A 16,691-nucleotide genomic window follows, 5' to 3' on the forward strand; every position below is an offset into this window, starting at 1 on the left:
CACACAGCATGGGTGTGGCAGTCCAAGCTATGTCATAATCTAGCCATTCCCAAAATCGAGAGTTGCTTTACCGTTAATGCCTTAACATTTTCACTCTCCTGTCGCTCACACTCAGAGTGCTAATATTGTGGAAAAGGCCACGACTGTATTGGTCATTATTTTACAGTAGGCTTATTTACATACCTGCAGTACCTCCCTAATGCACTTCATGTCGTTTGGAAAGAATACACTTTAAGGGTTGAAATAATTGACTTCCAAACAAACATTAACATTTTCTAGCACTCTGATTAAAACAGCATTTACTGTACTGAGCGTCGACTCCAAAACACCGTGACCCACATTACCCCTGGCACTGTAGATCTTCTGACTGAAGGAGAGGAGAGAGCACATGCTGCATTCAATTAACCTCTATCCAATAGTTACACAGTAATCCCAACAGGCTTCTTCCTCCCTAGGCCTTCATACAGAATGCATATCCATTCCATATAAAACAATTTTGGAGAGGAATTAATATTTCTGTTAGTGTGACAGCTTTCTGGATTTTCACATTTACACAAACCCTACAAGTGACCCCCCCCCACACACACACACACACACACACACACACACACACACACACACACACACACACACACACACACACACACACACACACACACACACACACACACACACACACACACACACACACACACACACACACACACACACACACAGAGAGAGAGACACACAGAGCGAGAGACACACAGAGCGAGAGAGACACACACTATAGTACTCTAGCTATCTACTCAATGCAAATAGCAGACGCTGCCAGAGTGGTCAGAGGACAATCTGTCAGTGTAATTAGCATGTATGTGTCTAGTCAGTCATGGGAATGTCTCAGGATCCATAATGAATGTCTCTGTCAGCCCTGTGGCTCCACAGCACTCTGTAAGACACTGTCATTGAGATGGGGCTCTTGTGGCAAACAGGAACTAGAACACATAAATTCAGCAACAACAAAAAAACGTCCTCTCACTGTCAACTGTGTTTATTGTGTTTATTTTCAGCAAACGTAACATGTGTACATATTTGTATGAACATAAGATTTTGTCAGTTCTTGCTGTGAGATGGTACCCCACTATTCCACCAAGGCTCCTGCAAGTTCCCGGACATTTCTGGGGGGAATGACCCTAGCCCTCACCCTCCAATCTAACAGGTCCAAGACGTGCTGACTGGGATTGAGAGCCGAGCTCTTTGCTGGCCATGGCAGAACACTGACATTCCTGTCTTGCAGGAAATCACGCACAGAACGAGCAGTATGGCTGGTGGCATTGTCATGCTGGAGGGTCATGTCAGGATGAGCCTGCAGGAAGGGTACCACATGAGGGAGGAGGATGTCTTCCTTGTAACACAGATTGTTGATCCTGCGCAGATGTTGTTACACGTGGTCTGCCACTGCGGGGACGATCAGCTGTCTGTCCTGTCTCCCTGTAGCTCTGTCTTAAGCTTCTCACAGTACAGACATTGCAATTCATTGCCCTGGCCACATCTGCAGTCCTCATGCCTGCTTGCAGCATGCATAAGGCACGTTCAGGCAGATGAGCAGGGACCCTGGACATATTTCTTTTGGTGTTTTTCAGAGTCAGTAGAAAGGCCTCTTTGGTATCCTAAGTTTTCATAACAGTGACCTTAATTGCCTACCGTCTGTAAGCTGTTAGTGTCTTAACGACTGTTCCATAGGTGCATGTTCATTAATTGTTTATGGTTCATTGAACAAGCATGGGAAGCAGTGTTTAAACCCTTTACAATGAAGATCTGTGAAGTTATTTGGATTTTTACAAATTATCTTTGAAAGACAGTGTCCTGAAAAAGGGACGTTTCTTTTTTTGCTGTGTTGAATATGGCTTTAGCTGAAGATGTTGATGTTTGGAGGCTATGACAGTCTAATGGTGAATCTGTCCCTCATTGGAAAGACTGTCAAATTATTGAAAAACACCTAGGACATGTCCCTACTTAGGGTGGTCATATTCCATCATTTGTTTTTATTTTCTTGAGTTCTGTAATACCCATAATAGGCCTTAGATTGCCTCATCCAATATAAGGGTCATCATTTTCAATATAATGGTTATCATAATGGTTATGATTTTTTGACATTAGTGTTCTGGAGGAGTGTGTGGGTCAGTTGTTGTATATTTTTGAACAGGGACTTCTTTTATTTCCGTTTTTCAGTAAATGTACATTTGCCCTGAAATCTGAACTGCCTGTTAAACTTCGAGATTAGTGCTCTGGTTTAGTGATGGGAAGCTTTTTTTGAGTTAGATATTTTTATAAGCCCTGCCGTTTATAGTGTTGGCATGTGACAAAAGATCCCTCCTCCCTCCTAATCATTCCCATCTCCTGCATTTAACTAACAAAAACAATCAACAATTATAGACCTGGCATAGAGCTGCTGCCAAAGGAATTCAGCTGGTCTATTAATTGGATGGCATTCCCAAGCAGCAATGTGTGCCCCAGATGCTCGTGCAGGACAGGATGGGAAAACCATGCTAATAACCACACTAATTACAAGCCACAGAGAATATGTCCGTAGTTTACATTTCCTGTATAACGTGCATTCACCCCCTTCATCCACCAGTCCTTGTAATGTAATGTGGTTTTGTTGTTTCCATGTTCGCCATGTAAGTAACTAAAGTCGGTCCTTTAGTTGATTCCATGTTGTTTGTACAGTGTGTGCCCGTCTTTTATGTTTATCTGCCAATTTGTGTGTGTGTTTGTGTCTCGTCACCATGTGCGTGGGTCAGTCACTAAGCACCGTAAGGCCCATCTGAAGAGGCTGGACCGGAGATGGACCCTGGGGGGAATGGTCAGCAGGCAGCAGAGCCGAGGTGATCAGAGACAGGGCGCCGAACTCCTCCTCCTCCTTCACTGCTCATCCTTCTATTCTCTGACCCCTCACCTGTCCCATTTTCCTGAACCCATTGTACCTTGTCCTGTCTTATCTTTCATACCTGATGCCTAATGTCTTGGTTTGTGTAATATGCCGTCTTCTACACCATCATGATCCACACCCAATAACCACTAACATCGTTATAAACCAGCTAATAAACAGTCCAGACATGTCATTACAATGCTAAATTGGTTTTTACATCCACAATGGTGGCTTTCAGCAGTTACAGGTTTGACCTTATGCTAGAAGATAAACATAGAAAAAAATTGACCATCTTGTTGTTACTCAGTTTCTGCACTTGAATGCGGGAGTGTTGGAAGAGATTGTGTCATGTAAGCGGTTTATTTGAATTAACCGCTATGTGCAATTCCAATCTTTTCTGAATTACAGCTATAGCTACACAACCATCTACAAGTTGGTAGGCCGCATGCAATATTTTGCCACTTTAGTTGGCTTTGTTACGAGCCAAATTAAACATGTACACATACTGTATGTACTTTTCAAAAGAGTTCAAAAGCCAGACGTTTATCAACCAGAGGTGTTTAGAGCAAGCAGGTCTAACGATGGATCAGGCTAATAAAGAATTGTATTCATCTGTTGGAGTAAGAGTGAAAAGTGTTTGTGCTTGCAGTGAAAAGTGTTTGTGCTTGCATACATTACACTTGCCTCGAAACAGTTTTTTTTTGACAAGGGATGCGGGTTGGATTGCTGACAGCGGCATGAGGATAGGCTATTTGAGTCCAGCCCAAGGTTTGTGCTTGGCAACAGTGTCCACAGCGTGCAAAAAAACGACCATCCTCTGGAGTAAAAATAACTTTTTCAAATGCAGGAACTACATCTTGCCTGTGGGGAAAAAAAGCAGAAATAGCGCTGACTGCAGGAAAATAGTTTATAAAAGTTATGCAGGCGATGCATGTTCTCGTTAACATAATATCTTATTCAGAGGTTCACCCCACTGGTGAATGTGGGCTCAGGAAGGTTGAATAGGGTTGCCCCTGTAGGGAGGGCCCTACCAAGCCTTAAACAGAGAGACTGGAAGTCCCATAAGTCAGTGCAGGGGAAAACAAAGCATACGGGAAGTGGCCTTTTCGGTTTTATTTACAATTTCCTATTTCTTTGCAAGTAAAATACATTTTGACTGTATCCTTATTCAGTCCTTCTAAATCCCTGATTGAGACTCAACAGGAGTAGAGGAAAGGAGAGAGTTATTAGATATCAGATAGGAATCCAGTCATTCCAGAGATATTCAAACAGTCTTAGCATGCAGATAGGACATCTCTTCTCCTCTCTTTACACTATTGGGCTGTGTTCCCTCCGCCTGTCTGGGTTTTACGGTGTGATGAGATGAGACCTCTGGTTTTTAATGACAGCTAGTACTCTGGCCTTTTGGGAAATTACAAATCAAGATGGCATCTCTGTTCTTTATCATCTGCTAAGTTTAGAGGCTGACCGCTACCACACCATTAGTCCACTCTGTCATTAGAACTGTTTTCACCATTTCAAGAGATCAGTGTTTGAGTTTATTTTGTCCCATATTTACACTTAGTAATTAGCAATCATGACATAAAGGCAATGTAATTGTCAGTTGCTGCAGGAAGACATTTACAGTATGAAGTGAGGGACATCATATTGTTAATTAGAGTTTCCCTGATTATTGAAAGCCTTTGATAGTAAAATGCTGGATATCTTTGTGGATCTGACAGAATCAATCACATCAGAACTACACACAGAGAAATGTCATCAAGTCCAGAATTCTATACTTCAAGCCTATATACAGTATGTCTTTATTTACTTTCACTCACGCAGAGGTGTGTCTACAATCGTTACAGTTCCTCCTATAAAACGTTGACATATTTTTCATTTGTTTGAGTAATGTTTTGTTTTTGAAGCAGTATAGGACATTTGAAACTGACGTGAGTCTCTGTGTTCCCACGTCCTCTCTGTGGCCCGACAGAAGAGAAGTATATGACGGTCCAGCCATACACCAGCGAGGGAAAGGATGAGATCGCCTTTGAGAAAGGAGTCATCGTGGAGGTCATCCAAAAGAACCTGGAGGGCTGGTGGTTCATCAGGTAAGGCCATGCTTTGTGCTCCAACCACAATATAAACTGTTGCCTGTTTATACTGTCCCTCAATTATGGTTATTCTCACTCATGATCACCCCTCTCTCCCCTTTCCTTCCATTCTCTCTTCCTCTCCCCAGGTACCAGGATAAGGAGGGCTGGGCCCCGGCCTCCTACCTGAAGAAGGTGATGGAGGACTTCTCTCCCCGTAGTAGTAATAAGAAGACCCCCTTGACTGGCCCGGTGGAGATAATCAGCAACATCATGGAGATCAGCAACCTGCTGAACAAGAAGGCCCTGAGTGAGAAGGACGTGCAGACAGACGGCCAGCCAGAGGACAACCCCCTAACCACCCCTTCCCTGGTCAAGAGGCAGATCAGCCTGCCCATACCCTGCTCTAGCTCAGACTTCAGCCCTGGTGCCGCACTGGTGGATGTTAAAGGCAAAGTAGAACCAGCCTCTCCAGTCATAGCCCGCATCGCTCCTCACAGAATAGAGATTGGTGAGTTGTCATTCAGAGACTGAATTGGAAGTTATAACGGTTTGTTAAACTAATACACTCACATTATTTTATATCTATCAAATTTTGTTCTCTCTAGGCTCCCCAATCCTCAGACAAAAGCCACCTCCTCGCAGAGATGCAACTCTGGTCAGTATGAAACAAATCATAAATCCTCTTTAGATGTAAAGTCCCCTAATTAGGTGGCAATCGTAATTTTCCTGTACAGAAAATTATGCCAATTTTGTACTGTCACTAAATATGATCATATCTATTTTACAGTTATGAGGAAGTTGAAATATTGTAGTTAGTAATTTATCATTTGATTGTTACTATATGAAAAACAGCGCCACCAACTTGGCGATGGACTCCGAAAATGAAGGTGCCAGTTTAGATAAGGGACAATCACTCTGGGTACCCGGTTAGAGGCACAATGACGATCAGGACACGGACTCAAGTTCAACCCTTGTATTGCCTCAGACACACACAGCTTTATGGTGTAGTTGAATGAATGGTATACTGAGAAATGCAAAGAAACGGGAAATATGTGTTAAAAGGTTTATGGCTAGGCGTAAATACTATCTAATAGCAGATGATGAGTAATAATGACAAAAGCAGCAATATGGCATATTATACAGTAGCATAATGACAATAACAACTAGCTGCAAGGGTTTAGCACTAGTACAAACTAGGATGTAGCAGCATAGCCTAACGTGAAATAGCATAGCATAAATTAATTAGCATGAGGGAGCAGGTAATAGTAACAGAGTAATGACTAGCAAAATACTAGCAGTACTAATCAAGCAATTACATTAAGTAATGATAGCGCATCATTAGCATTAGCAATTAGCTAACAGTGGTAAACAGTGTATAAATGTCTTATGAAGTGCAAAGGTAATAACTATAAACCAGCAATAATAACTTATAAATAGCTGTAAACATGATATAAATTGTTCATAGAGTGCAATGATAATGGCTATAAACCCCAGCAACAATAGCAGCAGTAACAGTAAAATAACAGCCAGGCTGTTAGACAACCGCCATTTTAGGCCATAGGGGCCCATTCTAAGGGAATTTGCACATGACCTCAACTAAACAAACAAGTGCAGGAGTTATTAGCGTGTTTTAACCACTACTATGTAAATGGTAGATTATTTGACACTCAACAAGAATGTCTGATGTCATTATTACTGAAACACGATACAAGTGGTAAATATAAAGATCCAGTCCACGTACAAAATGGGAGGCCTCTTACACTTCAGTGTTGTGATGCCAAAATTCTAGCAAAATGTATAGCGCATAGAATTAAAAAGGTATTGTCGGATATTAATTCTAATCAGACAGGTTTTTTACATGGAAGATAAATTGGAGATAATATAAGACAAGTACTGGAAACAATAGAACACTATGAAACATCTGGGAAACCAGGCCTGCTATTCATAGCTGACTTTGAAAAGGCTTTAGAGAAAGTACGACTGGAGTTTATATATAAATGCCTGGAACATTTCAATTTTGGAGAATCTCTTATATAATGGGTTAAAATCATGTATAATAACCCACGGTGTAAAACAGTAAATAATGGCTACTTCTGAAAGTTTTAAACTGTTGAGGAGTAAAACAAGGTTGTCCACTATCGGCATATGTATTTATTATGGCTCTCGAAATGTTAGCTATTAAAATCAGATCCAACAATAATATCAAGGGGTTAGAAATCCAGGGTTTAAAAACAAAAGTGTCATTGTACGCTGATGATTCATGGTTTCTTTTAAATCCAAAATTTGGATCCCTCCACAGCCTCATAGAGGATTTAGATACTTTTTCTAACCTCTCTGGATTACAACCAAATTATGATAAGTGTACTAAATTATGTTTTGGATAACTAAAAATACAACTTTTACATTACCGTGTAGTTCACCAATTAAATGGTCTGATGGTGAAGTAGACATGCTCGGTATACATATCCCAAAATAAATAAAAATAATAATTCTCACTCCAATACATGTTAATAGAAAGTTAGCAAAAATAGATAATATCTTGCTACCATGGAAAGGAAAATACCTGTCTATTTGTGGAAAAATCACCCTGATTAACTCTTTAGTCATATCCCAGTTTACCTATTTGCTTATGGTCTTGCCTACATACGGATTCTACATACGGATTCCATGGTATGTGTTTATGAACTGGTACACAAAACGACATCAGATTGAAATCTTAGAATTCTTCATTTTAAATTATTATACAAAATTATTGCAACCAGTAGAATGTTATATATATGGGGGATACAATCTTCCCAGCTCTGCAGATTTTGCGAGACAGAATCAACAATTTTTTACGGTCCATATGTAGCTTGTTTTTGGTCATAGATGTAGGAATGGCTGAAGAATTGCAACATTTACCTGGAGCAAACTGCGACTCCGACCATCACCCCTGGTGAGACAAAACTGCAACTCATCAGTGAAGAGCACTTTTTGCCAGTCCTGTCTGGTCCAGCGACGGTGGGTTTGTGCCCATAGGCGACGTTGTTGCCGGTTATGTCTGGTGAGGACCTGTCTTACAACAGGCCTACAAGCCCTCAGTCCAGACTCTCTCAGCCAATTGCGGACAGTCTGAACACTGATGGAGGGATTGTGCGTTCCTGGTGTAACTCGGGCAGTTGTTGTTGCAATCATGTACCTGTCCCGCAGGTGTGATGTTCGAATGTACCGATCCTGTGCAGGTGTTGTTACACATGGTCTGCCACTGTGAGGACGATCAGCTGTTCGTCCTGTCTCACTCTAGCTCTGTCTTAGGCGTCTCACAGTATGGACATTGTAATTTATTGCTGTGGCCACATCTGCAGTCCTCATGCCTCCTTGCAGCATGCCTAAGGCACGTTCACGCAGATGAGCAGGGACCCTGGGCATCTTTCTTTTGGTGTTTTTCAGAGTCAATAGAAAGGCCTCTTTAGTGTCCTAAGTTTTCATAACTGTGACCTTAATTGCCTACCGTCTGTAAGCTGTTAGTGTCTTAACGACCATTCCACAGGTTCATGTTCATTACATTTTTATGGTTCATTGAACAAGCATGGAAAGCAGTGTTTAAACCCTTCACAATGAAGATCTGTGAAGTAATTTAGATTTTTACGAATTATCTTTGAAAGACAGGGTTCTGAAAAAGGGACTTTTATTTTTTTGCGGAGTATGTATGTATGTATGTATGTATGTATGTATGTATGTATGTATGTATGTATATGTATGTATTTACGGTACCAGTCAAAAGTTTGGACACACCTACTCATTCAAGGATTTTTCTTTATTTTTACTATTTTACTAAAACTATGAAAATACACATATGGAATCATGTAGTAAGCAAAAAAGTGTTAAACAAATGCCAAGAGTGTGCAAAGATATAAAATATATAAGATATAAAATATATATTTGGATTTGTTTAACACTTTTTTGGTTACTACATGATACCATACCATTTAGAAAATTGTAAAAATAAATTCAAACCCTTGAATGAGTAGGTGTCCAAACTTTTGACTGGTTCTGTATGTATGTGTATATGGATGTATTTATGTATGTGTATATGTTTATATATATATTTGCAAAAAATTATATGGGGGATTGGAAGTGATGCTGACATTGATGGAGCTACAATCTTCCAATTCATGCGGTTGATGTCGGCTCTGTGCAGGCCAATCAAGTTCTTCCACACCGATCTCGACAATATATTTCTGTATTAACCTCTCTTTGTGCTCGGGGGCATTGTCATGCTGAAACAGGAAAGGGCCTTCCCCAAACTGTTGCCACAAAGTTGGAAGCACAGAATTGTCTAGCATGCCGTGCTGTAGCGTTAAGATTTCCCTTCAGTGGCACTAAGGGGCCTAGCCCGAACCATGAAAAACAGCCCCAGACCATTATTCCTCCTCCACTAAACCTTACAGTACGCACTATGCATTCGGGCAGGCAGTGTTCTCCTGGCCTCCGGCAAACCCAGATTCGTCCGTCGGACCGCCAGATGGTGAAGCTTGAGTCATCATTCCAGAGAACGTGTTTCCACTGCTCCAGAGTCCAATGGTGGGCGAGCTTTACACCACTCCAGCCACATCTCTTGGCATTGCGCATGTTAATCTTAGGCTTGTGTGCGGCTGCTCGGCCATGGAAACCCATTTCATGAAGCTCCCATCGTACGGTTATTGTGCTGACATTGCTTCCAGAGGAATTTTGGAACTCGGTAGTGAGTGTTGCGACTGAGGACAGATTATTTTTATGCCCTACACACTTTAGCGCTTTAGCACCCCGTTGCATGGCCATTGCCGAAATTCTCTAATAACCTACAAACCACACAGAAAAACAATGTAAACACTTTACCATTTAAATAACAAGAATAAAATGTAAAGTATAAGTACAAAGTAATAGCCTTTTAATAACCATTGTAAAAAGCTAATTACCCTCAACAACATTATGTGCATGACCTGGTGGGTGAAGAGAATCACTTACTCATCATCGACACATTCACATCACACCAGGGAGGTTCAGAGTTTAGAATCCTTTGCAGAAAAGAGCCGATAGAAATGTACAGTTGTGGTAGAGTAGCCTACTCACTGGAAAAAAGAAACTGACTTCTGACCCCGGGATGGGCCGCCTGATTCCTATAATTTTTTAAAACTTTTTTTGTTTGTTTAGCAGATGCTCTTATCCAGAGTGATTTACAGGAGCAATTAGGGTTAAGTGCCTTGCTCAAAGGCACATTGACATATTGTTCACCTTGTCGGCTCAGGGATTCAAACCAGCGACCTTTCGGTTACTGTTCCAACGCTTTTAACCACTAGGCAACCTACCGCCCTTACATCAGTTCCGGCCTAAAGTTCCTATTGGCTCAAGGTCAAGGTGGGCAAGGTCAAGGGGGATGATTGGCGGGTCAAGGGACCCATGAGAGGTCAGAAGTGTGACCTGTAAACAGACACTTCACACCTCCAAGGCAGAGGGGGAGAGCATCCTTCCCACTGCAGCAGACTTTCAGTAAATGTAAGCAACTCTATACTCAGGGGGAGAAGATTTTTAACACTACATATATTTAGAAAGCATTTGAGTCATTTCAAGGCCTATTCCTCAACTTTTGTTGAATAGGAACTACATCATATGATATTTAATATTTTAATATTTTAATCATATTTTTACTATGTACTTGTGCTTTCGTCCTAAAAAGTGAGTACACTAGGCAATTTATAAAAACATTTACAAGAAAGGTGAGATTGTAATCTTTCTTGCAGCATTACTAGTTATTGATTATGACCTTCTCATGATAAATCGTTTATTTTGGGTATGTCTATTTAGGGGGAAATTGACATCTAACAGGATCGTTATTTTAAATTGGAAGTTAAACTCTATTGCCAATTATTATTGTTTCCTTTCAACAGTATCAGCTGTGCAGTACACATAATGCTGTAACATTTTTTTCCACTCAGGGATTCAATTTACCCTCGCCACCAGAGCCCCCTACTGTTGAAGCAGAGTACTACACCATTGCAGAGTTCCAGTCCGTCATTTCAGATGGCATCAGTTTTAATGGAGGGCAGAAAGCAGATGTAAGCTTTTTTATGTATATTTTGGAGTGCATGCATGTCCAATGTGTTATTGTTTTTGACATTGTTCAGGTAAATTCTTGAAATTAACAGATACTGCATGTAGTTGATGAGGCCTATTCTTACCCATGCATTCTCTCTGTTCTGTCTTGTAGGTGATCGAGAAGAACTCTGGTGGCTGGTGGTATATCCAGATTGGTGAGAAAGAGGGCTGGGCTCCCTGCTCCTACATCGACAAACGAAAGAAGCCCAACCTAAACCGCAGGACCAGCACTCTGAGCCGGCCTAAAGTCCCGCCCCCAGCCCCGCCCGTCAAGAAGCAGGACTTTGTGGAGACTGTCCCTACCAGCAGTCCTGGTTCCGAGGCTCCAGAGTCCCCTGCATCTCCCGGAAGGCCTGTGTACGAGGAGCCAGAATATGACATTCCTGCCATTGGTTTTGATCTGGAGTCAGAGTTTGAGTTCCTCAGGACAGAAGGGTCCTCAGTGGATGGGAAGAACGAGGATAGCTCCTCAGAGAAGGGCTCTCACCTTTCCTCCAAGCCATCTCCAGCCTCATCTCTCCATAGTGCCTCCTTCAAGATGGGCGAGTCGTCTGAGGACGTGGGGCAGGAAGAGGAGGAGCCTGAGGGAGAGGAGTGTATCTATGAGAATAACTGCTTCATGCCTTTCAGAGAGATGCCTTATACACAATCCAGTGGAGACTCAGACTCCCTGAAGATTAGTGCCCCGTTGGAGACTAGCAAGGCTGAAAACTCTCACTCGATGTTTGGGGCAAGGAGAAAAGGGAAGACGATCCAGCTGAACGGCAGCCAGTCCCTGTCTCAAACCAAAGCAGAGGCCGGGGCATCCAGCTCCAAACCTGCCTCTACAGAGTCCAACCCACATCTCTCCAAGCAGTCCAGGCCCAAGAAGGACAACGATGAGCACAAGATGGGCTCCACCAAGTCCTCCACCAAACCTAAGCCATTGGTCAGGCCTAAGCCCCAGCTGGCCAAGGCCTCCAGTGCAGAGAAAATGGACATTGGCAGCCTCCGGAGACAACTTAGGCCTACAGGCCAGCTGAAGAAGGGCTCCAGAGGAGAAGACTTTGAAACAGCCTCTGTCATCTCCTCTGAGGACTCTGTGTCCTCCCACAGCACCTCCGACATCTCCTCCATCTATTCTAAAGGCAGCCGGGGAGACTCAGACGAGGGCTGCAGTCTCTACCGCACCACAGAGGCCTATGAGAAGGTCCAGGACTCAGAGATGAGCTTCCCTCCCGGGGTGGAAGTGGAGGTGCTGGAGAAGCAGGAGAGCGGCTGGTGGTATGTCCGCTTGGGCGACACTGAGGGCTGGGCTCCAACCTACTACCTGGAGCCTGTCAGGCAGCTGGACGACAAAGCTGGGTCAGAGTCCGATGGCACCCCTACCAAACTGGGCAGCCTGAGCAAGTCCAACAGCCTGGAGAAGAATGAGCAGAGGGTCCAGGCCCTGAACAACATCAACCAGAGCCTAAAGAGGAGCATACCGCCCATCCCCTCCAAGCCCTTTGGCCTGTTCAATGGCTCGCAGAAGAATGTTATGAAACAGCAGCAGGTGGTCAGGCCTCAGTCTGTCTTCATCTCCAAGCCGATCATCGACGGGCCAAACCCAGTAGGCTCCCTTAGGAGGGGTGAGTCACTCAACTCCACTGACCATCCACGCTCTAGTCCCACCGTGCGCCGCAATGCTTCCTTTGGTACTACCCCGCGGTGCCCAGCGCCGAACGGTAACATGGCAAACCGGAACAGACCCGGCATGGGAAGCTCCGAATCACTGGGCCGGGGGTCTCAGAGGAACGGTCTACCTATTTCCACGGTGAAACCCAAAACCCACCTCATCCACAACAACCTCCGTGAGGTGTATGTCTCCATAGCGGATTACCATGGTGATGAGGAGACCATGGGGTTCCCTGAAGGAACGACTCTGGAGGTTCTGGAGAGGAACCCTAATGGGTGGTGGTACTGCCAGATCCTGGATGGAGGTCGACCTCGAAAAGGCTGGGTCCCCTCAAATTACCTGGAAAGGAAGAGCTAGTGACACACTAATATTCAGTGGATGTGCAATCAGATCAGAGACCATGGAAGACAGTGTAAATGGAAAGGCACTGATTTTTTACGATGGAAAGATGGAAATCAGAAGAGACAATTTACAGTATCATTGAAGTGGTATACTTTGTGTTTCCTAAACTGAGGGTGGCGACCAATCCTGCATATAATTACTTGACATTTTATTATTGTAATCTGAAGTGACAAAGAAAGTACTTCAAAGTATAATCATTTGACAGGATTTTATCTATTCACAGACAGCCGGGGGTTGGAATAAATACCTTTGGCATTAAAATCAGCAAAAGGTCAATCACATATTTAACAAAATCATTAAACAAAAGTGGTTGATTTGATGAAATGTGCTTTTTAATCCAAAATGGAAGAATAGTGGGTTTTGGACACTAGTGGAGGAGCTTTGGACAGCTTTGGCTGATCAAGGTGAGTTTTTGTGATATGATAACATTAATTAAGGATCTCCAATTGGCTAAACATTATTCACTTCAAATGATATTTGATCATACAATTATTTTAATGTTTTTTTATGATTTCTTTAAAGGTCCAATGCAGCCATTTTTATCTCAATATCAAATAATTTCTGGGTAAAAATTAAGTAGCTTACTGTGATTGTTTTCAATTAAAATAGTCAAAAATAAACAAAAATAGCTTCTTAGCAAATAGCAAGTTCTTATTGCAAATAGCTATTGGTTTATTAACTAATTTACTCAAATAGCTTTTACTCTAAAAGGGCATTATCATAATTTTTTTCAATTTCACAGTATTATTCCAACATCATAGTGTGTAAATATATATACAGTGCATTTGCAAAGTATTCAGACCCCTTCCCTTTTTCCACATTTTGTTACGTTACAGCCTTATTCTAAAATGGAGGAAATCCTCAGCAATCTACACACTATACCCCATTACAACAAAGCAAAAACAGGTTTTTAGAACCTTATTTACATAAGTATTCAGACACTTTGCTATGAGACTCGAAATTGGGCTCACATGTATCCTGTTTCCATTGATCATCCTTGAGATGTTTCTACAACTTGATTGGAGTCCCTTGATTGGAGAAACTTCCAGAAGGACAACCATCTCTGCAGCACTCTACCAATCAGGCTTTATGGTAGAGTGGCCAGACGGAGGAAACCTGGCAGCATCCCTACGGTGAAGCATTGGGGTGGAAGCATCATACTGTGAGGTTGTTTTTCAGTGGCAGGGACTGGGGGACTAGTCAGGATCGAGGGAAAGATGAACGGAGCAAAGTACAGAGAGATCCAATTGGCTCATTCATCCCCCTCCTCTCCCCTGTAACTATTCCCCAGGTCGTTGCTGCAAATGAGAACGTGTTCTCAGTCAACTTACCTGGTAAAATAACGGTAAAATAAAAAAATAAATAAAAATCCTTGATGAAAACCTGCTCCAGAGTGCTCAGGAACTCAGACTGGGATCAAGGTTCACCTTCCAACAGGACAACGACCCTAAGTACACAGCCAAGACAATGCAGGAGTGGCTTCGGGACAAGTCTCTGAATGTCCTTGAGTGGCCCAGCCAGAGCCCGGACTTGAACCCAATCAAACATCTCTGGAGAGACTTGAAAATAGCTGTGTAGCAACGCTCCCCTTCCAACCTGACAGAGCTTAAGAGGATCTGCAGAGAAGAATGGAAGAAACTCCCCAAATACAAGTGTACCAAGCTTGTAGCTTCATACTGTAATCCCTGCCAAAAGTTTTTCCACAAAGTACTGACTAAAGGGTCTGAATACTTATGGAAATGTAATATTTCAGTTTTTTTTTTATACATTTGCAAAAATATCTTAACCTTTTTTTGCTTTGTCATTATGGGGTATTATTTGTAGATTGATGAGGAAAAAACTATTTAATACATTTTAGAATAAGGCTATAATGCAACGAAATGTGGAAAAAGTCAAGGGGTCTGAATACTTTCCGAATGCACTGTATATATAACACAGAAAAATCTAGTTTTTGGCTGCGCTGGGCCTTTAAAGCTTTTTGCATGTTTAAAATGTTTTGTTTAAGTTAACATTTATCTTCAAATGTTTTGTATGTTGTATTTAAAAGGTCTGTTGCTACACCTTCTCATATGTTAAATGTCATCTGCAGAATGTCTTGTGCATGTTTTTAAGTCACTTTGTTATGAAGCTTAATGTATATTTCATGTTTATGTTTCATATAGCTATGTGTGTACGGCATCTTGTTGTAGAGCTTTGTAAATGTGTTCTATCAGTGCATTACAGCGTGTAAGTCATTTGAAACCTCTTAAAGCTACAGTCTGAGATTGGAAAAACAAAAATAAAATAAACTGTGTTCCAGCCACTTGTTTTGGGTGCAGCTGAGGGATAGGGCTAGGACAATTTTGGTTTATGACAAAGACAGACAGCTGTATTGAAGGCATTTATAAGAATTGTCTTCCAGAATCAATGGGTAAATATGAAGAATTTAAATAACCATTAAACAGCTTCCCAAGTTGCAGACTGTAGCTTTAATGTAAATCTTTGTCAATGTTTCATGATTTTCTTGATGACACTCTACATAATGTCTTATACGTACATTATGTATCATTCACCACCTTGGAAGTGTATTTCTGCTCTGGTCTTATGACAAAATAAGTCAGCCTACTGTATATTTGAAGGAGTGGTAAATCAGCACTTTAGAATCGTCTTCTTCTAGTAAGTACATTTGAACTAACATTTGAACTAAAAAATACAAATAAATGATGAGCTGCTTATGCACTTCCATTATTCCATTTAATTTACCAGAGGAAGGAATATTTGACTTGAATATTGGAATTGAGGCTTTGCATTTGCTTTCAAAACCAAACCCCTGTGTCACGACTTCTGCCGAAGTCGGTGCCTCTCCTTGTCCGGGCGGTGTTCGGCGGTCGACTTCACCGGCCTTCTAGCCATCATCGATCCATTTTTCATTTTCCATTGGTTTTGTCTTGTCTTCCCACACACCTGTTGTCAATCTTATTCATTACCTGTTGTGTATTTAACCCTCTGTTTCCCCTCATGTGTTTGTCAGAGATTGTTTTATGTTTAGTGTTGATTCTTGGTGTATAGGTGCGCGACGGGTCCTCGTACCCATGTTTATTTGATGTATGTATATTCTCGTGTTTGGAGCATGTCATGTGGACATTTATTAAAAGTCTCCATTTATACTTCGTTTAACTCTCCTGCGCCTGACTTCCCTGCCACCTATACACACGACGTTGACAGAATCTCTGACCTTAAAAATGAAGTCAGCAGGAGGAGGCATTTCGCTAATGGAGGTAGAGGAACGCGTCATGGAACAAGCGGAGGAGATTGACAGTCTGAGCGCTGCCATGGATCGCATTGTCCAGAATATGGACCGCTGGGAGAGACAGGGAGCTTTTCCAGCACCTCCACCACCTGGAATTCCTTTGAACGCTTTTCCTCCTCCTGAACAGAACAGGATCCATTTATCCCTACCCACGGGATACAATGGAGATACTGCCAGCTGCCAGGGTTTTCTCCTAAAACTGAACTTGTATCTGGCCACGGTCTCTCCAGTACCATCAGACCG

At 42.2% G+C, this 16,691-nt stretch overlaps 1 protein-coding gene across 2 annotated transcripts in view; it reads left to right on the forward strand.

The window, feature by feature from the left end:
* LOC129857406 (SH3 and PX domain-containing protein 2A-like) overlaps positions 1–16,310 on the forward strand; it is a 108,440-nt gene extending 92,130 nt beyond the window's left edge. The window contains exons 9-14 of one of the 2 annotated variants that reach the window (XM_055925631.1): positions 2,784–2,867; positions 4,884–5,001; positions 5,133–5,494; positions 5,592–5,641; positions 10,941–11,060; positions 11,213–16,310. In XM_055925631.1, the coding sequence (XP_055781606.1) occupies positions 2,784–2,867; positions 4,884–5,001; positions 5,133–5,494; positions 5,592–5,641; positions 10,941–11,060; positions 11,213–13,114 (2,636 nt within the window). In that variant the 3' untranslated portion in view covers positions 13,115–16,310. The remainder of the gene's footprint in view (positions 1–2,783; positions 2,868–4,883; positions 5,002–5,132; positions 5,495–5,591; positions 5,642–10,940; positions 11,061–11,212) is intronic. The other variant, XM_055925639.1, reaches the window with a different exon arrangement.
* Positions 16,311–16,691: the final 381 nt, after the last annotated feature.

The sequence above is a fragment of the Salvelinus fontinalis genome, chromosome 1 (genome assembly GCF_029448725.1).
Source record: "Salvelinus fontinalis isolate EN_2023a chromosome 1, ASM2944872v1, whole genome shotgun sequence".
Lineage (NCBI taxonomy): Eukaryota > Metazoa > Chordata > Actinopteri > Salmoniformes > Salmonidae > Salvelinus > Salvelinus fontinalis.